Source organism: Apodemus sylvaticus, chromosome 5 (genome assembly GCF_947179515.1).
Source record: "Apodemus sylvaticus chromosome 5, mApoSyl1.1, whole genome shotgun sequence".
NCBI lineage: Eukaryota > Metazoa > Chordata > Mammalia > Rodentia > Muridae > Apodemus > Apodemus sylvaticus.
The window spans coordinates 15,903,186-15,929,976 of record NC_067476.1 but is presented as its reverse complement, the minus strand read 5'-3'; the positions used below and the strand labels follow the sequence as shown (position 1 = coordinate 15,929,976).

At 36.8% G+C, this 26,791-nt stretch overlaps 2 protein-coding genes across 2 annotated transcripts in view; one reads left to right on the top strand and one right to left on the bottom strand.

The window, feature by feature from the left end:
• LOC127685304 (olfactory receptor 50-like) overlaps window positions 1–26,791 on the top strand; it is a 314,138-nt gene that overhangs the window by 226,084 nt on the left and 61,263 nt on the right. The window lies entirely within an intron of this gene.
• LOC127685306 (olfactory receptor 50-like) lies at window positions 720–26,791 on the bottom strand. Its single transcript, XM_052182366.1, has 2 exons — window positions 26,303–26,791; window positions 720–1,661 (listed from the first exon to the last, which is right to left on the bottom strand). Exons 1-2 carry the CDS (start codon window positions 26,789–26,791, stop codon window positions 720–722), a joined length of 1,431 nt encoding a protein of 476 aa, XP_052038326.1.

The following is a 26,791-nucleotide window of genomic DNA, read 5'->3' as shown; positions in this document are numbered from 1 at the left end:
ATGGTAAGTATTTGAGTAAATTAATATTCTTTGATTCATGAGGACATTATGCACTATTTACATCATTAAAACCATTACATCATACCCAATAAATATCTGCCACTTTTGAATGTCAATTATAAAACCTAAAAATAAATGTAAGGGGCAGAAAAGATGACTCACCAATTGAGAGCATTGACTGATCTCCCAGGGACCAAAGGTGTGATTTCCATTATTCATATAGTAATTCACAACCATCTGCAAGCCCAGTCACAGAGAATCTGATACCCTCTCTTGATAGGCAATGCACATATACAAAATACACAGACATGTGGGCAATATACCAATATTCAATGAATAAATAAATAAATGTGAATAGAGCTACTGTGAAGAAATCAGAACACATTATATTATCAAATATAAAAAGAAATCATCAATTAAGAGAAGAAATAATTCTCTCATCTTCAGAGAAGAAAGGCTGCAAACTTGTCTAGTAAAAAACACTTGGTAATGATTATACAAATAAGTAAAATTTTGCAAGACAAAGAAAAAAGTGAAATAAATTTGTGAGAAATGTTCCCATGATGCTAATAAGTAAGACAGAAAGACAGACAGGCAAACTGTGCAAGGAGAAGTGAGTTAGAGCATCATGAAAACTCCCTGAGAGAAAAAAAAAGGATGAATGGGAAAAGAGAAGATGAAAGTAGAGATGCTGGGTAGGAGGACCCTGCACATCACTGTTAACACAGTCTCCTACCAAGGATATTTTTCAGTGCTTCTTTCATATCCCGATTCCTCAGACTATAAATAAAAGGATTCATCATGGGTGTGACCACAGTGTACATCACAGCCACAACAGCATCTTTGTCATTAGTGCTATTAGAGGAGGGGACAAAATATAGTCCAATGATGGCTCCATAGTACAAGGAAACTACACAAAGGTGAGAGCCACATGTGGAAAAGGCTTTGTAGATTCCCTTGATGGAGGGAGTTTTCAGAATGGTGACTCCAATGTGGCCATAAGAGGCCAGAATGCATATGAATGGCAAGGTAATGACCACATTACCTAAAACAAAGATAGCCAGCTCATTGATGGTAGTGTCTGAGCTGGACAGCTTCAACAAGGCAGAGAGGTCACAGAAGTAGTGGGGGATGGTAATGTCTCTAAAGTGAGATAGGTGAGCCAAAAGAAGTGTGTGTACAAGGGCATTGGCAGTGGATAAGACCCAGGATACTACTACTAGAAGAACACAGAGTGTCTGACTCATAGTTTGTGAATAGTGCAGAGGGTGACAGATGGCCACATACCTGTCATAAGCCATTGATGTAAGAAGAAAGCTATCAATATCAGCAAATATTGCAAAAAAATATACCTGGGAAATGCACCCAGCATATGAAATTGACTGACTGTGTGTCAGCATATTTATGAGCATCTTTGGAGCTGTGACTGATGAGAAAGAGATGTCTGTGAAGGCCAAGTGGCTGAGGAAGAAGTACATGGGGGTGTGGAGGTGAGAGTCCAGCCTGATGAGCAGGATGATGAGCAGGTTCCCCAGCACAGTTGTCAGGTACATGGCTAGGAACAGGGCTGAATATAGGGCTTGGTCCTCTGCTGGAATGGGGAGCCCCAGGAGAATGAACTCAAATACAGTGCTCTCATTTTCCATCCTTGTATTCTTTATCTTCTGCTGAAATGAAAATGCAAAAAAGAAAAAATCTGATTTTGCTTATAACATTGTCAAAGCATTTTATGAATCACCAGTACTGAAAAATAACATTAGTTAAATTCACTCAGTACATCAGTTTTAATCTTAATAGAGAGTATTTTTGTCACAGTAATGGGCTGCTGCTGTTAGGAATGGGATATAACTTGAAAACAATTGAATATATCATAGAAAGAAGCAGTGAACATCAGAACAAACCCAGGTCCAGATCACTATGCCTGGATTTCACAAAACCACATAAAACTCAGGAATTAGTGTGTTATTGTAACCATTAAATAGAATATTCAACAAGCTTTCACTGGCTTTTATTTCTTTTAAACTTTGTTCTTCCCTAATGTTGTCTTCCTATGAATGAATTCCATATAGCCATTCCCATGGAACTGCTTTAGATCTGTGAGATACCAAGATCTGCAGAATTACTGAAAGCAGGATATGCAGGTGTTCAAACCATTAAGTGCATGAGTCTGTGTCAACAACATAAAGTACCAATATCAGCTTGTAAGTAACTATGAGTTCTTCATATAATAACACTGTTCAGCAATCTATGTACTCACATCATATCACTCTTCCTATATTGGATAAAATTACCCCAATTCCATATCGGTATCTCAGCTTCAACCTAAGCAACTCATGCATGATTTCAGAGTACTTGGAAATGCTTCATTTTCCCTACATGCTTTAGATCAGCCAAGAAAATTCCTTGTGTTTTTCTAGTAAAAGGAAATGTCACAGATTTTACTCTTAACTTGGTTTTTCAAGCCAAAGAATGCTATTTTATATGCATTTCAAACATTTTCCCTCTAGCTAAATTGGCATATCTCTCTTTTTCCTTCAATCATGTCCTACCCAAGTGAACAATCACTAAGCAATAGTAAAAAGACCATGATTGAACTAGAGTTTATATCTTAGCAGCTGAAAGAGCTCTATGGTCATATTTTATTTGAAGACTTGTTTAGGGCCTAGTTTGTCTTTCTGACTGGCATTTCAGTCTTTGCCTCTTCACTCTTTCCAGACTTTAAATAGAGTTAATATAAGAATCTTCCCAATTTTGTCAAAATTGTCTTTAAAGTGCCTATATATCATCTATCTTAATCTGTAAAAACAATTAAAAACTCAATTAATGTGACATTGCCTGAAGTTAATTATACTACATTTATCAGTCATTTCTGTGTTAGTAGCAATTACTTTATCACAATAAAATGCTATTTATCTGTAAATGATAGACTGTTTCTAATATTTTCCTATTTCAAGCAATATTGTAATAAACAATATCATTCCTATATAATTTTAGCTACTATATATGGTATATACCAATTAATGGTAATATAATATATTACCATATTGCAGATAATATATATGGTATATTCAGGAAAGGGTTTAGAGAAGTAGGTATCATAGTTTTACATGTCAGGTCATGAGAAGCCAAAGTGATGATAAAGTTGATATATACTCTATTAATTTAGTAGAAGATCCTGCATAAGCATGTTTTAAAAATGGGTCTCTAGGTAAGTGTTTCAAAGTACATTGCTAGGCACTTGGAGAAACAATGAAAACACAAGGCAATAACCAGTCTTAGAAATGTAAATGTTGGAGAATATGTGAGAAACAAGCATATATAATATTTAACTTCATATGATAAAATGTTTCCACCTACTCAAGAACCATAACAATGCCCAAAAATGAGGTAGCAGAAAATAGGAAATAGCATGGTGACTGTAAAGTAGAAAGCAGATTGGGGAAGCCAAGAATACTAGATGGAACATGAACGCCAGGAGTAATTATAAAAAAAGGTCACATAGATTTGGAAAGAAATTAGAATAAAACACAATAGAAATTGTGCTTAAGTTTAATGTGAGCAAAGAGGATTATTTTTCTTCTTTCAAAAATTGGATACTTTACAAAAGATATTCTATGGATCATTTTTTGAAGGTGTGTATCATTTTATCTAAAAGTTTAGGCAAATTTTCAGTGCAAGGTAAATTACTGTATAGGGGAATATTTGCCATTTTATGGTGTGAGCTTGAGATGTCAAATGCATGGTGAACAGAGAGAAAGACAGTAAGAAAGACAGGCTGATACACAGAGAGACCCAAACATATGAGTTCATACAGAAAAGTGTACATTCTATTCCTGAACTGACAGGCTAAGATACATGATGATCATAGATACCTTTAGCTAAGAATCATGGAAAATCCTTTTCATTTCTCTCAAAAAGAAACACAATATTGGAGAACAGCTGGATTCACTCAAAGAGTCATACATTTGCTGAAACAATCAGAAGAATAATCAGTTCAGCTAGATATAAGAACATGTACATTTTCTACATATCCTGGGATGGTCATGTGAGCTCCAATTTTGAAAACCATGTACAAGACCTAAGGTTCAATCCCTGTCCCCAGATCCAAATTAGAGGCATACAGGATAAAATGGTTCATTTTCATTAACTCCCTAAGGGAAAAAACTTTTTATCAAGCAGGCAAGAGAGTCCCTTTGCACTCAAGAACTAACAATAGTAACCATAAAAAGATTCTCCATCATTTTTTTTCTGTTTTAAACATGACCCCTGTGATAACTTGAAATTTATTAACAGAATACTGTCATTCACAGATGCAAAACAGTTGAAAGCAGAATTTAATATAATTTGTGGATAAAATTGTAAGAGTATCACCACAGCAAGTGATGGTCAATGTCCATAATAATAGGCAAAATTTAGGACAATATCTGTTGATTTTGTGCATTGCACATAGAGAATTGGACATTTATTCTTGGATATGTTCATTGAACAGTTTGATCTATATTAGCTGCAAGCTTAGACACTTTTAACAAAAAAAATCTAGTATTATTTACTATTGAAAATATGCATTCCCAATAAATGTGCATTGTGGTATCAGATACATACCCTATGATTTTAGCATGGGAACAAGTAGAGGCAGAGTAAGGTTTTTTGCAACATTATCCATAAGAGAAAAAAAGTTCATCAACAAATAAATTTGGTATTTTTACATAAAGAATAATCAAGATCATTTATATGCCAATAAAATAAAATAAATCTAATGATTAAAGAAAGTAAGTCCTTCAACAGAATGGCAAAACATATAGAATGAATTGGAGGACGGAGTAAGGTACATGTAGAAGGCAAAATAACAGGTGATTAACTACAGTCTAATCTTCTGCCTCATAAAGAAATACACGAAAATACAACCAATCAGGTGAAGGAAATGAATAAGATCTGAAATTGGAAATAGACACAAAGATGAAAACAGTTGGAGACCCAGTTATACCACTCCTGGGCATATATACAAAAGATGCTCCAGCATATACCAAGGACACATGTGCTACTATGTTCATTATTTATAATAGCCAGAAGCTGGAAACAACCCAGATGTCCCTCAGCGAAAGAATGGATACAGAAAATATGGTACATTTACATAATGGAGTAGTACTCAGCTACTAAAATCAATGACTTCATGAAATTTGTAGTCAAGTTGACAGAACTAGTAAATAACATACTGAGTAAAGTAACCCAGACACAAAAGAACACACATGGTATGTATTTCATGATAAATGAATAATAGCCTCAAACCTTAGAATACCATTGATACAACCCGCAGATCATATGAAGCTTAAGAAGATGGAAGACCAAAGTATGGAGACTTTAATCCTACTTAGAATGGGAAACAAAATAATAAACGGAGGTAGAGAAAGGGAGGGATCTTGGAGGGAAAGGAGCAAATCCAGGCAGGATCAGGTACATAACAGTGTGGTATGGGCAACTGTGACTAGCCACTAAAGAGTCACAGATGCTAAGGAAGCAAGAGTTTTCCAGGACCCAACAGGTATGACATTAAACAAAATACCCAACAAAGGAGAGCTAGAAACTCTAGAGACCATCTCCAGTAGATAGGCATGGCCCCCAGTTGAGGGTTGGTGTCACCCACCCATCTCCAACATCTTAACCCAGAATTGTTCCTATGTAAATGAAATATAGGGACACAATGGAGCAGAAACTGAATGAAAGACCATACAGAGACCACCCCACATAGGGATCCATCCCATCTGCAGACTCAAAACCTAGACACTATTGGATGCCAAGTGTTTGTTAAAGCAGACAAGTATAGCTGTCCCCTGAGAGGGATTAATTAGCATAAGAACTGAAGACGCTGAAAGGGATTGCAACCCTAAGAATGATCAACAATACCAACTACCTGGACTGCCCAGAGCTCCTTCAGACAGAACCACCAACCAAAGAGTAAGTACTCTTTGATTCACACATGGTTCAAGCTATATTTGTAGCAAAGAATTACCTTATCTGGCAACAGTGAGAGGAAAGACCATTGCTCCTGTGGAGGCTTGATACCCTAGCACGAGGGGATACTAGACTGGTGAGGCAGGAATGAGGAGTGGGTGGGGAGCAACCTCATAGAGGCAAAGGGGAGGAGGTGGGATGGGTGGGGAAGGAGCCTTTTTGCAGAGGCTAAACCAGGAAGGGTGAAAACATTTGAAATGTAAATAAAGTTACCAATTAAAAAACAAAATAAATTCTTTTTTAGAATCTGTAAGCTATCATAAGCTATGAATAACAAAAAATAGAGAAAAAGAAAAAGAAAAGAAAACAAACAGAGGCAATTCTGGATATGTAAATCCTTGGACTCATACAGGAATAATCAGAAACAAGCATCACTGACATAATACAAAACAAATATAAATAAAATAAATAAAGGAAGAGAACATTTCTGGCATAGAAGATATATTAAAGAAATTGATGTGTAAGTTTTAAAAACATGCTAAATCTAAAAAGTTCATGACATTAAAAACAACAACAACAAGAAGAAAAAAACCAGAAATTTTGTGACAACAAGAAAAGGCCAAACCTAATAATCATAGTTATATGAGAAAGAAAAGATTCTCAGCTCAAAATTTCAAGAAAAGATATCTTTAAAAAAAACCATAGAAGATAATTAACCTAACCTAAAGAAACGGATGGCTATAAATGTTCAAGAAGCTTACAGAACAATGATTAGATTGGATGAGACAAGAAAATCCTCTCGCTTCATGATATTCAAAACAATAAACATTCTTTGTTTTGCTCTGTACCCCATTTTTAATAGGATTATTTGCCTCTCTGGCGTCTACCTTTTTGAGTTTTTTGGTATATCCAAGATATTAGCTCTCTGTCGAACACAGGGTTAGTAAATATCTTTTCCCAATTTGTTGCTTTCCATTTTTTTCTATTGACAGTGTCCTTTGCCTTGCAGAAACATTGCAATTTTATGAATTTCCATTTCTCAATTCTTGATCTTAGAGCATAAGCTACTGGTGTTCTATTCAGAAAAATTTCCCCTGTGCCCATGTGCTCAAGGGTCTTCCCCAGTTTCTTTTGTATTAGTTTCAGTGTGTCTGGTTTTATGTGGAGGTCCTTGATCCACTTGGACTTGAGATTAGTCCAAGGAGATAAGAATGGATCAATTTGCATTCTTCTGCATGCTGACCTTCAGTTGAACCAACACCATTTGTTGAAAAGGATATCACTTGTCCACTGGATGGTTGTAGCTCCTTTGTCAAAGATCAAGTGACCATAGGTGTATGGGTTCATTTCTGGGTCTTCAATTCTAAAGAAAGAATTCTCACCTAAAGAAATGTTCAACATCCTTAGTTAAAAGGGAAATGCAAATCAAAACAACCCTAAGATTTCACCTCACACCAGTCAGAATGGTTAAGATCAAAAACTCAGGAGATTACAGGTGCTGGTGAGGATGTAGAGAAAGAGGAACACTCCTCCACTGCTGGTGGGGCTGCAAGCTGGTACAGCCACTCTGGAAATCAGTCTGGCAGATTCTCAGAAAACTGGGCATGATACTACTGGAGGACTCCGTGGCATATACCTAGAGGATTCCCCAGCATGGAATAAGGATGCATGCTCCACTATGTTCATAGAAGTCCTATTTATAATAGCCAGAAGCTGAAAAGAACCCAGATGTCCCACAATGGAGGAATGGATACAGAAAATGTGGTATATTTATACTATGGAATACTACTCAACCATTAAAAACAATGAATTCATGAAATTCTTAGGCAAGTGAGTGGAATTGGAGAATGTCATCCTGAGTGAGGTGACCCAATCACAAAAGAACACACATGGTATGCATTCACGGATAAGCAGATATTATGATAATATAAGCGGATATTAGCCCAGAAGCTTGGAATACCCAAGAAACAATTCACATATCAAATGATGCCCAAGAAGAATGAAGGAGAGGGCTCTGGTCCAGGAAAGGCTCAATGCAGCAGTGTAGGGAATACCAGGACAGGGAAGTGGGAAGGGATTGATTGGGGAACAGGGGGATAGAAGAGGGCTTATGGGACTTAAATTATTTGAAATTTAAATAAAGAATATATCGAATAAAAAAAAGATAACAAAAAATACAGAAAATTAAAAACCATGTGGGAAAACCCCTAAGTAACATCTAAATTCACATGTAGCAGAATTACTCCTCACTCTATAAGTCAGAAGACCTTGGACAAATGTCTTGCAGGCCCTTAAGAGACCACAGATGTCAGCCCAGAACATTATACCCAGCAAAACTTTCCATCACCGACCATGGAGAACCAAGATATTCCATAACAAAACTCAATTCTGAGTATCAATACCCCCAAATGCAAGGGCACCCATATTCATAAAAACATCACCAAATTTTAAATCATATATCGAAACCCACTCAATAATTATGGCAGACTTCAATAGCTCACTGTCACAATTGGGGAGGCCATCAAAACAGAAACTAATTAGTGAAATATTGAAACTAAAAGATGTTGCCAATCAAACATTACTAACAGAGATCTACAGAATATTTCATTCAAAAACAAAAGAATAAAATTCATAGAACCTTCTTGAAATAGTACATATGCTCAGTCACAAAGAAAGCCTCTACTGATATAGAAAATTGAAATAACCTCTTGCATCAAACACTTCCTACAATTCAATGAAAATGAATGTACAACATAACCAAACTAATTTGACACAATGAAAGCAGTGCTTAAAGTTCATGGCACAACTTGCCAAGAGAGTGATCTCCCAGCAGCACTTTCACTTCTCAGCATGGAGGTGAGATCTCCACTTCTCAAATACATATCTGTAGGGGAATGGCTTGGAGCACACGGGACATAGGATCAGTGGAGCAGTGGGGACAGGAGCCTTCCAGTTGCCATCTACACCAAGGAGCCAAGCAGCTCCACAGTCATCTGTGCACAGACCCTCCCAAAAGAGAGTTGTTCTCCCAGGAGTAAGGACACAGCCTCACAGGTCCACAAGAGGGAAAAGCTCCAGCCAGAGACAGCAAGACCAACTAATATCAAAGATAGCAAGATTGTGAAAGGCAAGCCCAAGAAACCTACCAATAGAAACCAAGGCTACTTGGCAAGCCTCCACAAGCAAGAGTTGAATTTGAAGTCGCACCTCATGATGATGATAGAGGACTTTAAGAAGAACATAGATAACTCCCTTAAAGAAACACAGGAGAACAAAAGTAAACAGACAGAAGCCCTTAAAGAATTAGAGGAGAACACAACCAAACAGGTGAAGGAACTGAACAAAACCATCCAGATCTAAAAATGGAAGTAGAAACAATAAAGAAATCACAAAATGAGGCAACATTGGAGATAGAAAACCTAGGAAAGAAATCAGGAGTCATAGAGGCAAGCATCAACAACAGAATACAAGAGATAGAAGAGATAATATCAGGTGCAGAAGATATCATAGACAGCATTGACATAACAGTCAAAGAAAATGCAAAATTCAAAAAGCTCCTGACCTAAAACATCCAGGAAATCCATGACACAATGAAAAGACCAAATCTAAGGCTAATAGGGATAGAAGAGAGCAAAGATTCCCAACTTAAAGGGCCAGTAAATGTCTTCAAAAATTATAGAAGAAAACTTACCTAAGTTAAAGAAAGATATACCCATGGATATACAAGAAGCCTACAGAACTCCAAATAGATTGGACCAGAAAGGAAATTCCTCCCATAACATAATAATCAAAACACCAAATTCACAAAACAAAGAAAGAATAGTAAAAGCTTAAGAGTAAAAGTCAAGTAACATATAAAGGCAGACCTATCAGAATTACATGAGACTTCTCATCAGAGACTATGAAAGCTAGAAGATCCTGTGCAGATGTCATACAGAGCCTAAAGAGAACACAAATGCTAGCCCATGCTACTATACCCAGCAAAATTTTCAATTACCATAGATGGAGAAACCAAGATATTCCATGACAAAAGCAAATTTACAGAATATCTTTCCATAAATCCATCCCTTCAAGGACAATAAAGGGAAAACCCCAGTACAAGGAGAGAAACTACACCCTAGAAAAAGCGGAAAAAGAAATCTTCCATTAACAAATCATTAAGAAGACTGCTACATAAATGTAACTCCACCTGTAACAATAATAATACCAGAAAGCAACAATCAATTTTCCTTAATATCTCTTAAAAGCAAAGGACTCAATTCTCCAATAAAAGTCATAGGCTAACAGACTAGATATGTAAACAGGACCCAACATTTTGCTGCATATAGGAAACCTAACTCAGTGACCAAGATAGATCCTACCTTAAAGTAACAGGCTGAAAAACAATTTTCCAAGCAAATGGTCCCAAGAAACAAGCTGGAATAGTCATCCTAATAATGAATGAAATTGACTTTCAAACTAAAGTTATCAAAAAAGATAAGGAAGGACACTTCATTAGATTCACCGTGTCTCTGTTTAGTTTGTGTTTCCATGATCTGTCCATTGATTAGAGTGGGATCTTAAAGTCTCCCACTCTACTACTGTGTGAGTTGCAATGGGTGCTTTGAGATTTAGTAAAATTTCTTTTATGAGGGTGGGTGCCCTTGCATTTGGAGCACAAATGTTCATAATAGAGAGTTCATTTTGGTAAATTTTTCCTTTGATTACTATGAAGTATCCTTCATTATCTTTTTGATAACTTTAGGTTGAAAGTCAATTTTCTTCAATATTAGAATGGTTACACCAGCTTGTTTCTTGGAACCATTTCCTTGGAAAATTGTTTTCCAGACTTTTACTCTGAGGTGAGTTTCCTGTATGTAGCAAAATGTTGGGTCCTATATATGTATCCAGTCTGTTGTTAGTCTATGCCTTTTTATTGGAGAATTGATATTAAGCAATGTTAAAGAAAAGTTATTGTTGCTTCCTGTTATTTTTGTTATTTGGAGATGGCATTATGTTTATGTGTCTCTCTTCTATCTGGTTTGCTAAAAGATTATTTTCTTGCTTTTTCTAGGGTGTAATTTCCCTCCTTTTCTTGCTGTTTTCCATTCAGTATCATTCGTAGAGCTGGATATGTGGAAAAATATTGTGCAAGTTTATTTTGTCATGGAATATCTTGGTTTCTCCATCTATGGCAATTAAGAGTTTTGCTGGATATAGTAACTTGGGTTGGCATTTTTGTCCCTTTAGGGTATGGATGACATCTGCCCAGGATCTTCTGGATTTCATCATTTCTGTTGAGAATTCTGATGTAACTCATAGAAGGCATAATTCCAATACACCTTAAATTATTCAACAAAAGAGATGAAAATTACACAGTGAAATTCATGTTATGTGGCCACAATGATGCTTATACCCAAGCCACACAAACACCTAACAAAGAAGTGTTTTGACCAATTTCCTTCATGAATACTGATGTAAAAATGTTGAATAGAATACTCAGAACCTGAATATTAGGACACGTCAAAAAGGTCATCCACCAGGATCAAGTAGGCTTAGTCACAGACATGCATGTGTGGTTAAACACTGGAAAATCTGTCAATATCATGTACTATATGAACAAATTGTTTCAGGACAAACAAGACTATACAGACTTGCTAGAGCAAGACTATCTCTGTCATGAAAACAAATAAATGTCCCAAAATCAGATAAATGACAACCTTAAAATTATCCACAAATAATACAAACAATTGTGGGGTAACTCTAACCAAAAAAGTGGAAGACCTGCATGACAATAACTTTAAGTCTTTGAATAAAAATATGAAGAAAATACCAAAAGATGAAAAGATCTCCCATGCTCATGGATCAGTAGGATTAACATAGTAAAATTGGCCATCTTACCAAAAGCAATCTATGGACTCAACACAATTACCATTAAGATTTCCCACCAACAATACTTTAATGGACCTTCAAAAACAATACTCAGCTTCATATGGAAAAGCAAAAAACCGAAGATAGGTAAAACAATCCTAAACAGTAAATGAAGTTCCAGAGGTACCACCCTCAGTGATCTTAAGCTGTATTACAGAGTTGTAGTAATAAAACCACATGGTATCCGTATAAAAACAAGGTGAAGAATGGAATCAAACTAAAGACACAGATATAAATCTGAAAGCCATGGACACCTTATTTTTATTTTAAAACAGTCAGATGCACTTTATTGTAATGCTAAGTATGAGACATTAAGATCTAGAACTTCAGGCAGCTCCAGGGATATTGCTCCTATGGTAATTCATATTGGTGAATAAAGATATTAACAGACAATAGCTGGGCAGAAGAGACAGAGGTGTGCTTTAGATTTCACAGGCAAGAAGAGAGAGGACAAGGAGGAGGAAGAGGAGGAGGAGGAAGAGGAGGAGGAGGAAGAGGAGGAGGAGGAAGAGGAGGAGGAGGAAGAAGGAGAAGGAGGAGGAGGAGGAGGAAGAGGAGGAGGAGGAAGAGGAGGAGGAGGAAGAAGGAGAAGGAGGAGGAGGAGGAGGAAGAGGAGGAGGAGGAGGAAGAAGGAGAAGGAGGAGGAGGAAGAGGAGGAGGAGGAGGAGGAGAAGGAGAAGAAGAAGAAGAAGAAGAAGAAGAAGAAGAAGAAGAAGAAGAAGAAGAAGAAGAAGAAGAAGAAGAAGAAGAAGAAGAAGAAGAAGAAGAAGAAGAAGAAGAAGAAGAAGAAGAGCTACCATGGGTTAAGGCACATGAGAATGTGGCCCAGAGGACTGACCAATTGGGTTAAGAGAAGCCCAGATGGAACATATTAAATGATAAGTTATAACTTGTAGTTATTAAAAGTAGATTTTAACATCATGGAGCAGCTCCCCAGCTATTACCCTGATTAGGGCAGATTTTAAAACATGAAGAAAGTGTTTGTGTTTCATCCAGGAAAACAACTGGCCTAAGGCAGGGGTGAAAGCCTGCATTGAAATTCTCAATATTTTCTACTACACACAATGGGGGTGGGGCGTCTTCAACATATATTGCAGGTCTAACTAAATGTTGTCATATAGAAGAATACAAACAGATCCATTTGTATCACTCTGCCTAAAACTCAAGCCCATGTGAATCAAAGACATCAACGTAAAACACAAACTAAACCCAATAGAAAAGAAAGTATTAGATATCTTTGAATGCTTGATGTAGGAGACAACTTTCTGAGCCAAATACCTTTAGTAAAATCCTTAACAAAAACAATTATTAAGTAAGATACATATACATACAGACACACACACACACACAAACACAAACACACCTAACAATAATGACTAAAGAATAATTATGTTGTGTAATTGAGAATGGATGAGCAAGCCCGTGGCAGGGGCGTGAGAAAAAGGGAAGTAGAAATGATGTAAATATAGTACTTACATACAAAACTTTCAGAAGCAATTTTTTAAAAATATGTGTTTTAATGAAATTATAGACAAACAAGAAAAAGAAACTGTAAGTGTGTGACTTAATGTGCTGGTGCATAGAATATATTTTAATGTAACAAACAATTGCATGAAGAAGTAGTGTCCCATATAGTGATACTTCTAAAGAGTTTTTCTATGTGTAAGCCATATATTTATTCTATTATTTTAATTTACCATATATATGTATATATGTGTGTGTTTCTGTGTGTTTGTGTGTGTCAGAATAAAAATTGTATTATCAGAATAATTCATTAAATTCACAGAATAATTCATTATAAAACAATGTAATTAGATAACAATAGGCCAGTTAGTTGATATCGGAAAATATACACCCAAGCAAAACAATTATGATCATTCCAGGAAGGTTCCTATGATAACCTTCTAGCCACATCTAGAGGCAATTGTTAATGTTTTATTTTTACCAGGTGTTAATTCAGCTCTGGAAGTAACTCTAAACAGAGCACAAAAGTTTCATCATTTCCAGTATACTGTCTCAGACTCCACAAGTGGTAGAGCTTGTGGTGGTGTGGTGCTGGGGTTAGGTCTATTTTGATTTTACCAGTAACCTCAACTGCAGCTGGTAACAAGCCATCAGCACTGGATCTGTATCTAAGTGTAGTGCTCATGGTGGAGCTAATAGTCAGTATATGCCTAGCCCTAGACTAGCTTCTTGTTCTGGTGCTAATGTTGCAACTGCAACCGGAGCTCCTGGTTCCATCTCTAAGAGTAGCTATAGAGCTATAAAGTAACACACTACATTTTGAACAACCATTATTCAGGATTTCTTCAAGAGACAGGTGGAAATGGTCAATTGAAATATGTGCCTTGAGAGAGTGTCCCTTAGTATAGTGTTGTCCAACCTCTCTTACATACCTACATTCATCCACTGCCTCTCTCATAGTGTACTCCAGGCACTACAGGAGGGACAAGATAAAGTGAACATGGTGCACACTGTCTTAGACAAGTGGGCTATAATGTATCAAAACTGCCATCTCTTTCTGTCCAGTAATGTTTTGGAACTCAAAGAAGTATTTACTAGCCTAGTACAGAGCCTGCTGCAGAAATTATACTGATGACAATAATCTGCACTATGAAATTTCCTTCACTATTTCTCTTATAAAAGCTGCATGGATGCTGGCTTTATGTGCATTTCGAGCTATCCATGGAAATTGTTCATCCCCTCACCATACTTACTCTTTTTAACCTGATATTGGTAAGCCTAATCATTGAGCATAGACTAACAAATTGATTCCATTAGTTTGTGCCTTGGTAATATATTTCTTCTGTACTGAAGTTGATATTATTCACTTGTTCCTTGTTCATTTGAGCATAAAATCCAGGAAAACGAAGAAGAATTCTGCTTGTACTATTTTTCTGGTACACTAGAACATGATCAATAAAAATATTGGGGGTAGAGTGGAAGGTATGCATCACTGGAGATTGTTCTGCGTAGCCTTGACAAAACAAAGTGTATAACATACAGCGTATTCTTGGGGTGGCATGAGTGGGACTCCTCTTCTATTTGATAATTCTTTAGCTAATAGCAATGGTGTGACCTACTCCAGCCCCATGTATAGCTTAGCATAGGTCTTGAGTCCCATGTAGACTCTGCAGATATAAACTCAGTACACCCGAGAAGAAATACATATGAGATTACCATACCACTCTGCTTATTTCTATGTGGCTTTTGAAGATATTTTTATTGGGGTTTCCTCTGGGCCCTTAATTCTATACCAGAAGTCAATGTGTATGCTTCTATGCTGGTAGTGAAGTTATGGTTAGTATAGCTGTGTAGAACCTTATTTTCAAATTTATATTAACTGTACTGGAGCAATTTAAAGAAGCTAAACAAACTATATAAAATATATGGAAAACAGAAAATGTAACATTTTACTATATAATACCTAAGTCTACTTCCACACCTTCATATAGTTTCTCTTTCAATTAAATATTTTTATTTTTATTTATTTATTTATTCATTTAATATCTTGGTCACTGCACACTAGCTCCCGGCCTTCCCCACACTATTATTCTCCCTGCCTCCCCCGCACCCCACATTACATTCTCCTCTGAGAGAGTGGAGACTACCAAGCTCTGTATCCCCACATCCTGTCAAATCAAGTATCTGCAGAGCTCCCACTGAGTCCAGTCAAAAAGCTCAGCCAGGGGAAAGGATTCTACACACACACAATAGGTTTAAGAACATGCCACGCTTCAGTTTCTAGGGGAACTACAGGAAGATGGAGTTGTACATCCACTGCATATGTGCAAAGGTGGGGGTCTAGGTTCAGCTTGTGTATGTTCTTTGGTTGGTGATTCTGTCTCTGAGATCCCTAAAGGACCCAGGTTAGTTGACACCATTGGTCTTTTTGTGGAGTTCCTATTCATTTCTGGGCCCTCAATCTTTCCCTGACTTCTCCATAAGAGTCCCAGTGTTCTATTTAATATATTGTTTTGGCTCTCTAAATCTGTTTCAGTCAGCTGCCTCTCAGAGGACAGTCATGTAAGCCTCCTGTCTACAAACATAACAAAGCATCATTAATAATGTCAGGTATTGGTTCTTGCCTGTGGGATGTATTTCAAGTTGGGCCTCTTATTCTTTGGCTGTCACCTCCATCTATGCTCCAACTTTTCACTGTATTCCTTATAGACAGGACAAAATTGGGGTCAAATCTCTGTGGTATATTGGTGTCATTATCCCTCTACTAAGGTTTCTACATGGCTAGAGGAGGTAGCCTCTTCAGGTTTCATATCACCACTGCTATGAGTCTCAGGTAAATAACCCCCATATACTTCTGGGAGTGTCCCCCACCTCAGGTCTCTGGCACATCCTGGAGATGCCCCAACACACACTCCTCCATCCCTTTGAGAGGCAGATCCCCGTTCACTCTCCTGGCCATCTGACTCTCTCCTGTCTCTCACCACACCCAAACTCCAACCCACCACTTCCCTTTTCTATTCCTTTCCCACCCAGTTATCTCCTTCCATTTGACTGGACTATGACTCTTTTATTACCCCTTCTAAATCCTTGTTTTGGCCTTCTGATTAGCTTTTTAAAAGTATGTGGACTGTAGTATGGTTAGCCTATATGTTATGGTTAATATCCAGTTATAACTAAGGTCTTGTATGTCTTTTGGGTCTGTGTTACCTGATGGGATATTTTCTAGTTCCATCCATTTGTCTGAAAGTTTCATGATGTTTTACTTAGCTGTATAGTACTCCATTGAGTAGATGTATTACATTTTTTATCCATTCTTACATTCAAGGACATCTCGGTTGTTTCTACTTTCTGGCTTTTATGATTAAATCTGATATGCACATAGTGGAGCAAATGTCCTTGTGGGATAGTGAAGCATCATTTGGCTATATGCACAGGAGTGATATAGCGGGATACTCAGGTAGAAATATTTCCAGTTTTCTGAGAATCTGTCAGACTGATTTCCAGAGTAGTTGTCAAAATTTGCCCTTCCCCCAGCAATGGAGAAGGGTTCCTCACTCTCCACATTCTTGCCATGATGTTACACGAGTTTTTATTTTAGCTATTCTGATGGGCATAAGGTGAATCTCAGAGTTATTTTGATTTACATTTCCATGACCACAAAGACTTTGAACATTTCTTTTTTTTTTAATTGGATATGTATTTTTTAATTTATTGATATATTTATTTACATTTCAAATGATTTCTTTAAGTGTTCCTTGGCCATTTGAGATTCCTCTGTTGAAAGTTCTCTGCTTAGTTGTGTACCCCATTTTTTGCTATTTTATTTATTTTCATTTCAAATGTTACTCCCTTTCTAGTTAAACCCCTTATCCACTTCCCCATACACCCTCCTTTTAAGAGGATGCTACCCCTCCTATCCACCCCTCCCACCTCATCACCCTACCATTCCCCTATTCTGGGTAATCAAGCCTCCATAGGGCCAAGGGGCTCTCCTCCCTTTGATGCCAGATAAAGTAATCCTCTGCTACATATGCAGTTGGAGCCATGGGTTCCTCCATGTGTACTCTTTGGTTGGTGGTTTAGACCCCAGGATTGTTGGAGGGTCTGGTTGGTTGATATTTTTGTTCTTCCTGTGGGTTTACTAACCCTTTCATCTCTTTCAGTCTTTCCCCTATCTCCTCCATTGAGGTCCCCATGCTTAGTCTGCCTGCTGCAGCATCTGTATTGGTCAGGCTTTTGGCACAGACTCTCAGAGGACAGCTATATCAGGCTCCTATCACAAAGCATTTCTTGGCAGCAAAAATAGTGTATGAGTTTGGTGTCTGCAGATTGGATGGATCCCCAGGTGGGGCAGTCTCTGGATGGCCTTTCATTCAGTGTCTGTTCCACTCTTTTTCCTTGCATTTCCTTTTGAGAGGAGCAAATACCTATTAATATTTTTGAGGTGTGTAATTGGTCCCATCCCTCAATCCAAGGCTGCACCTATTAAATGGATATGGTCTCTACATGTTCTCTCTTCCCTTTGTTGGGTCTTTCAGCTAGTATCATCCCTTTGGGGTCCTAGGAACTTCTTGCTTCCCTTGTGTCTGAGACTTTCTAGTGTCTATACCCAATTCTCCATCATTCACTGCCGCACACCTACATTCACTTTCGTAGACCTCTGTACTTCTTCCTCATCTCCTTCCACTCCTGATCCTGTCCCTGCTCTCTCCTTCACAGAACCCTCCCTCCCACTACCTCTCATAATTACTTTCTTCCCCCTTCTGAGTAGAAATGATGCATCAACATTTTGGTCTTCCTTCTTCTCGGATTTCACATGGTCTGTGAGTTTTACTCTAGGCATTCTGGTTTTTTCTATAATAGCCATTTATCAGTGAGTACATACCATGCATGCTCTTTTGTGACTGGTTTACATCAGGATATTTTCTAGTTACATTCATTTGCCTAAGAATTCCATGAATTCATTATTTTTAATAGCTGAGGAATAGTTCATTGTGTAAATGTACCACATTTTCTGTATCCATTCCTCTGTTGAGGGACATCTGGGTTCTTTCCAGCTTCTAGTTATTATAAATAAGGCTGCTATGAATGTAGTGGAGCATGTGTCCTTGTTATATATTGGATCATCTTTTGGGTATATGCCCAGGAGTGGTATAGCTGAGTCATCAGATGTATGATGTCCAGCTTTCTGAGGAGGCACCAAATTGATTTCCAGAGTGGTTGTACCAGCTTGCAATTACACCAGCAATGGAGGAATGTTCATCTTTCTCCACATCCTCAACATAATCTGATGTCATCTGAGTTTTTGATCTTAACCATCCTGGCTGGTGTGAGGTAGATTCTCAGGGTTATTTTGATTTGCATTTCCCTGATGACTAAGAATGTTGAACATTTCTTTAGGTGCTTCTAGTCCATTTAAGATTCCTCAGTTGAGCTGGGCAGTGGTGGCACAAGCCTTTAATCCCAGCACTTGGGAGGCAGAGACAGGTAGATTTCTGATTTCGAGGCCAGCCTGGTCTACAGAGTGAGTTCCAGGACAGTCAGGGCTATTCAGTATCTTCAGTTCTATTCCATTGATCTACCTGCCTGTCCCTATGTACCCCATTTTTGTTGGGTCATTTGATTTTTTTGGTGTCTCGTTTCTAGATTTTCTTATATATTTTTTGATATTAGTCATCTGAAGAATGTAGTATTATTAAAGATCTTTTCCCCAGTCTGTGGTCTGGTCTTATTGATAGTGTCACGTGCATTACAGAAGCATTTCAGTTTAATTAGGTGCCACTTATCAATTGTTGATTTTAGAGCCTGGGCCCTTTTGTTCAGGAAATGTTTTCCTGTACCCATGTGTTTGTGACTACTTCTCCTGTTCTCTTCTATTAGATTTAGTGTATCCAGTTTTATATTATTCTATTTGATCTATGTTGAGTTTTGTGCAGGGTAATAAATATGGATTTATTTGCATTCTTCTACATGTAGACATTCAGTTAGACTAGCACCATTTGTTGAATATGCTTTCCTTTTTTCCATGGTGTTGCTTTGCATCCTTTGACAAAATCAAGTGTATATAGATGAGTGTGTTTATTTTGGGGTCTTTATTTCTGTTCTAATAATTAACCTTTCTGTTTCTACCCAGATAGCATATGGTTTTTATTACTACTGTTCTGAAGCATAGCTTATAATTAGGGATGTTTATTCCTCCAAATGTTCTTTCATTGTTCAGGATTCTGTTAGCTATTCAGGGTATTTTCTTTTTCCACAACAAGTTGAGATTTCTTTTTTCAAGGTCTATAAAAAGTAGTGTTGGAATTTTGATGGAAATTGCAATGAATCTGTATATTGCTTTTAGTATGGTGGCCATTTTAACTATTTTAATCCTAACTATGAGCATGAGAGATCTTCAGATGTCTTCTTCATTTTTTTTTCTGAAACTTGAAGTTCCTGTCATAATGATTTTTAATTGCTTGCTTAGAAACCCACCAAGTTATTTTCTATTATTAATAGCTATTTTGAAGTTTGTTGTTTTCCCTAATTTCTTTTCAGCCCATTTATTATTTGTATATAAGGGGTACTGATTTATTTTGGATTATTTTGTATTCAGCCAAATGCTAGATACAAGTGCTGTTAGAATTTTGGGTGTCACTTGTGTATACTATCATTTTTATACTCAAATAGTGATATTTTGATTTATTCCTTTCCAATTTCCATTCCCCTAATATCCTTTTGTTTTCTTCTATCTCCAGGAGAAATTTAAATACTATATTGAATAGATCAGGATAGAGTGGGTAGTCTTATTCTATTTGTGATTTTAGTGGAATTATCTGAAGTTTCTCCCCATTTAAATAATATTAGCTATGTGCTTGTTGTATATTGCTTTTATTATGTTTAAGTATGTGCCTTTTATCCCTGATCTTTCCAAGACTTCTAATTGGGTGGTGTGTTGAATTTTTTCAATTCTTTTCTTCATTTAAAGAGATAATCCTGTGACTTTTTTCTTTCAGTTTGTTTATATACTAAATTATGTTGATAAATTTTCATGTATTGAACCACCCATGTGGCCCTAAGATGACTCCTACTTTCTCATGGAAAATGATGTTTTTGATATGTTCTTGGATTTAGTTTTCAAGTATTTTATTAAATACATTTTTATAAATGTTCATAAGAGAAATTGATCTGAAATTCTTTTTCATTGATGAGACTTTTGTGGTTTAAGTACCAGGGTGTCTATGGATCCATAGAATAGATGTGGCAGTGTTCCTTCTGTTTCTAGTTTGTGGAATAATTTGAGGAATGCTGATGTTAGTCATTCTTTGAAGATCTTGTAGAGATCTCTGCTAAAACCCTATGTCTTTGGGGTGGTTTTGGTTGTGAAAGTTTTAAGATTGCTTCTATTTCCAAAAGGGTTGGGGAATAGTTTAGATAGTTTGAATAATCTTGATTTAAATTTGGAAAGTGGTATCTGTCTTGAAAATCATCCATTTTCTTTAGATTTTACAAGTATGTAGAGGACAGGCATTTGAAGGAAGACCTAATGATTTGCTTAATTTTTCTCAGTGTCTGTTCTTATGTTTACCTTTTCATTAATAATCATATTAATTTGGATACCTTCTTTCTGGATTTTAGTTAGTTTTGTTAAGAGTTTGTCTATCTGTTAATGTTTCAAAGCTTCAGCCCTTGGATGTGTTGATTCTTCTGTTCTTCCCTTTATTTCTCATTGATTGATTTCAGCCCTGTCTTTGATTATTTCCTGCCATCTGCTCCTCTTAGGGGTGTTGGCGTGTTTTTGTTCTTGAGCCTTCAAATGTACTCTTAAGTTTCTGGTATTAGTTTTATCCAATTTATTTATGATGGCATTTAGTGCTCTGAACTGTCGTCTTCATACTGCTTTCATTGTATCTGAAAAGTTTAACTATGTTGTACCTTCATTTTCTCTGAATTCCAGATAGTCCTTTACTTGTTTCTTAATTTCTTTTTGATGGTGTGGTCATTGAGTAGATTGGAAAACTGTGACAGCATTCTACCATTGTACTAAGAATATGTCTGGGGCTAAATTTAAAAACCAAAGAATTATTTCTTTGGCAGAGGAGATTTCAAGACAGCCTAAATTTGATGCTGCTGTGTAGGAACTCACAGTTACTCTTATGTAGATTTACAATGAAAGAGAATGATTAGGGCAGGCAGAAGTACAAAGGGTACAGTTGGAAAAAGAAAAGAAAATGGAAGGCATTATGTTACACCTTGTGTTGGTAGAAATGCTGGAACTGTTAAGGGAATTGTTGTTTTTAAGGGGTTGCCTGATTTGCACTGAAATGAAGGGAGGTGCACCCTTGGAATAAAAGCCATAGAGATACTCTTCCACCTGTGAAGTAAAAGGCATAGGACTTTCCTGCTGAACAACAAATAGAATCCTCTACAAATGTGGCTCAAGTGGGACATAATCTGGCAGGCTAACTTGGCAATGCCATTCATATGGCAAAGATGTAGGAATGAAATGACCATGGAACCCTTTTCTGCAGTTTCATTGAGATATTGAAGCAAGTCAACATATTACAGGGGAGTCCCAGTAAAGAGTCTGTGCAAGGCAACTGGAAAAAGCTATGAAATTGAAGCTTGGGCAGTGTTGGAAGCCCCTAAATCTTAATGCTGTAGGACATCTGCCAATGGTACCTAAAATCAGAGGATATATAGCCACTAAGAGAGGTATATGATGCAGGCAGAAAATCTGGATGGGCAAAACCATCTAAATCCCTTGACACCCAATATCAAGCTGTAGGATTAGGAGTTCTTTACTGGGTTTATGAAATGTTTTTGTCAAGTATTTCCTCACTATGCCCCATCCCTCTTTTTTGTAATGGTAATGTATATTCTATGCTATGGTAAGTTTTTAATTTGCTTTCTAATTTTACAAGGAGATTCAAGGAAGAAATTACCATGAGTCTAAGAGGAGACTTTGGACGATAAAACAGTGTTGAGACTGTTAAAGTTGATAGGGACATTTGTAAGCTGAATTAAGTGCATTTTACATTATGATATGGTCAGAAGACTACTATGGCATCCAAGGAGTGGGATGTGGTGCTTCAAATGTTGACTGTCCCACCCCACAGTCTCAAATATTTAAATATTTTGTAATATACAAATAACTAATACATTCAACAAATGGGATCCCATGTAAGGTAATGTATATTCAAAAAGCCCATGTCAGAGGAACTCATGGTACTTAAGGGATGATGTTCTATTGTTATTTTTTTAAAATGGTCATGTTGTCAAACTACTTTCTAAATATGTATGTTTATATCTATAGATTTATGCTGCTCTCACCATTGAACAGAGAATCTTTCCTCAGTGTAGTGTTTAATGCAGAGGTTTACAACAGGCCCACATCCTAAGAATGACTTTGAGAGCTCAGCTATATGCATGTATGTACAACAAATTCTCCTCAACTCAGATTCAGGAACTATCACTAAAAAGAAAGCAGAAATAGTATAAAGATCCAGAGGAAGAAGGAGAAAGTCATGGAATGCTGTCTTCTAGATTTCTAACGGCCATTGCACAGTTGCTATGGTTACCTTATCTATACAAGGCTCACAAATGATCAATCCAGTTAGGATACCAGTATAGATAAGGGTGGGATGGAAGTGGTCTCACCTCTGACACAGTAGCTATAGGCAGGCATGAGGAAGGCTCATGGTTCTTTGCAAGTCTTGCCACTGATAAGTTCCCAGTGTCACAGTAGATGATCCTTGGGTACATGAGCAGTATTAATGCGACTCTGTGATAGACATGCTAACTTATTCACTAGAGGTACTAGTACTAGAGGTAGGTACTAGGAGGCTGGTATGATCAAAGTACATTACAAACATGATTAAAATGTTCAAAGAATAAATTCAAAATATTATTTAATAAAAGAAAAAATAATGAGTTTTTCATTAAATAACAATGAAATAATGTCACTTGGCAGAAATGGATAGAATTGGTGATTACTGTGTTAGATGGCCCAGGCTTCCAAAGACAAGCTTCACAAATTTTCTCTAATATTGAATTTTGTAAAACAGGACATGAAAGGAAAAACAGGGTATTTAGGAATGTGGTGAGTTAGCAGAAGAGAGTGGAACACAGGAGGTTAGTATTTTCAAACAACATTTTATACATTATGACAATAATTAAAACTCATCACTTTGAGACAGGTAATATGGTGGATATCTTTAATCTGAGTATTCAGGAGACAGAGGCAAGCAGATCTCTAGGAATTAAAGACTAGCCTGGTTTACATGAATTACATGATCCACATGATGTCCATGAAATAAAGATTCAGCATAGTCTCAGTGGCTGTGGTACTCACTGCTTTCCACACCTATGTCCAAGGCCATTTCGTGAGACCTTGACTTAAACACAAATAAACAAAAACATTCATCACTTCATATAATTGCTATACACTAATAAAAAAGAAATAGATAAGACTCTATATTCAAGGGTAAAGAAGATATAGCTGACAAGGGACCAAAGGAAATTTAGCACTGGTAGTATTGGTTTCTATCATTTAAGGCTAGTGATTTTTAAATGACACTTTAATAGTATTAATTAAAATGTCACATACATGAACATATTTAATATACAATTTTAATATACACTACATATAATATGTTATATTAAATATATAATATATGGCACAGAAGTATATGCATATATATAATTGTGATTGTCATGTGTATATTCTTTTTTTAGACATTATCTCAGTTTTTTTAAGTATGAATTCATTTCAGTGACAAGAAAAATGGCTTAGATTTCAGAAGTTTCCAAGTGGCACACCAGTCTAACGACTCAACTTCTCATACAATAATCTAAGAAGCACATTCACTAAAATTGCTACTGTAGCACCAGAACAGCAACTAAGTTCTCCTTACTAGAATCTCTTTCTTAATAATAAAGGGGAAATCATTTGAAATGTAAATAAATTATATCGAATAAAAAAATTAAAAAAAATAATAATAATCACTAGATGTAAAAATATATGTCAGAGTAATTGGCTACCATTAATGAAGTTAAATAACTTTGTCTTGGAAATTTTCCAAAAACAAAAACACAGCTTGAAAATTTCAGATGGAAACAGAGTACAATGTATTTATGCAATTATATGTGGAGTCCATTTCATTTTAGAACACAGTATAGATAGATTAAATACTTTAACTTTTCCAGATTTTCACACAAGTATTATATTTACTTCATTTCCACCAGCCCACAAACTTGGGAACTCAACAGTTATAGAGAACAGACTGATGACACATAACTAAAACACCAGATGAAAGGCCATTCTAATTTTTTCCTTCCCACTTTTACACTTCACATAAACTTGATCTTCCCCAACAAAGAGGTTTCCAAAGACACTTTTACCTCCTAGAACTTGGACCCATGTTGTCTATCTGATATCTATGGACCACTGAATTTGGAAGAAAAAATAAGGTAACTGCATATTTAGTATCAATCTAAGAATATATCACAAAAATTGAACAATGAAGAACAAATTACAAAATGATGAGCAAACTATGTGGGAAGAAGGAAAAGCTAGTAGTGTATATGAAATTTGAACAAAGGAGGGGGCAATAGTGTTGACTTCATAGTGGAGGGATAAGGGGTGACGATGATGGAGTGCAATATACAAAAGTAGTACAGGAACTAACTGAGTGCTTATACCACAAAGTATGACAAAAATTTAGAAGATAGTCCCATTTATTTTACAACATACATTACACAACAAATATATGAACCTGAACACCTCATCTTATAAAAATGTACATCTTCATGAGTCAATAAAAATGAAAAGTGTATTACAAACAAGAGGCTGGAAAATTTGATGCAGTGATGAGGTCTCAGAATGGTGTCTAAAATGTGTACAAAAATAGCCAGAAGACATAAATGTGAGGCTAATGAAACCCATTCTGTTGTAAATATAACCAGATCATTGGTAATATATTTGAGACACAGCATCTTTTAAGGCTTATTCTCAGCTGATAATTCAAAATATTGCAAAAATAAATATGAAAAATAAGATCAAGCTCTGCATAGTAGTTCATGTCACTAATTCTAGCCTTCAGGTGGCAGAGGTGAGATTATCTTTACTGGTTCAACGAAAACCTTGGCTATATAGCAAATTCTGGAACATATAGAGCTACATAGAGACATTACCTGTCAATTTTTTTTAAAAGAGAAATTAGTCCTATCTAAAGTTTTTATGAGATAGAAAAGCAAAAAACAGCTTTGCTCCAAAAGCTACAAGGCATGCAAATGAAGAGTGATACATTGAATTTTAAAACTTTGAGGGGAAGATATCATGTGCAAAGGGGACTAAAATAGGACTTATGTGTGTATATGTTGTAAACCCTTTTCCCAAGATTATCAAGATAAAGAAAAGTGGTAAAGTGTAACATCCAAGATATATGCAAGAGGTTCAGAATAAAATATCATTATGATGGCCATTCATAGAGAATATACTACATGTGCCAATGAAGGAGGAGTCCTAGGCACCAAAAGGGAAGCAGAAGGTACATCATTTTGTTCTGCTGAGGATATTTCTCAGAGCCCCTTTCATATCCCTATTCCTCAGACTATAAATAAAGGGATTCAGCATAGGTGTGATTACAGTGTACATCACAGCCACAATGGCATTTTTCTCACTAGTGTTATTAGATGAAGGGACACAGTATAGTCCAATGATGGCTCCATAGTACAAGGAAACTACACAGAGGTGAGAACCACATGTGGACAAAGCTTTTCGGAGTCCCTTGATGGAGGGAGTTTTCAGAATGGTGACCCCAATGTAACCATAAGAGACCAGAATGCATATGAATGGCAGAGTAATGACCACATTACCCAAAACAAAGATAACCAGCTCATTGATGGTGGTGTCTGAGCTGGACAGCTTCAGCAAAGTAGAAAGGTCACAGAAATAGTGGGGGATGGTATTGTTTCTAAAGTGAGATAGGCGAGCCAAGAGGAGGGTTTGCACAAGGGCATTGGCTGAAGATAATGCCCAGGACATTACTACTAAAAGAACACAGAAGCTCAGATTCATGATGATGGTATAGTGCAGAGGGTGGCAGATGGCCACATACCTGTCATATGCCATGGATGTCAGAAGAAAACTATCAATGCTTCCAAAAACTATGAAAAAATACACCTGGGAAACACACCCAGTATATGAGATGGACTGACTGTGTGTCAGCATATTCACGAGCATCTTTGGAACTGTGACTGATGAGAAAGAGATGTCTGTGAAGGCCAAGTGGCTGAGGAAGAAGTACATGGGGGTGTGGAGGTGAGAGTCCAGCCTGATGAGCAGGATGATGAGCAGGTTCCCCAGCACAGTTGTCAGGTACACGGCCAGGATCAGGGCAGAGTACAGGCCTTGGTCCTCTGCTCGAATGGGGAGCCCCAGGAGGATGAACTCAGACACAGTGCTCTCATTATCCATCCTCAT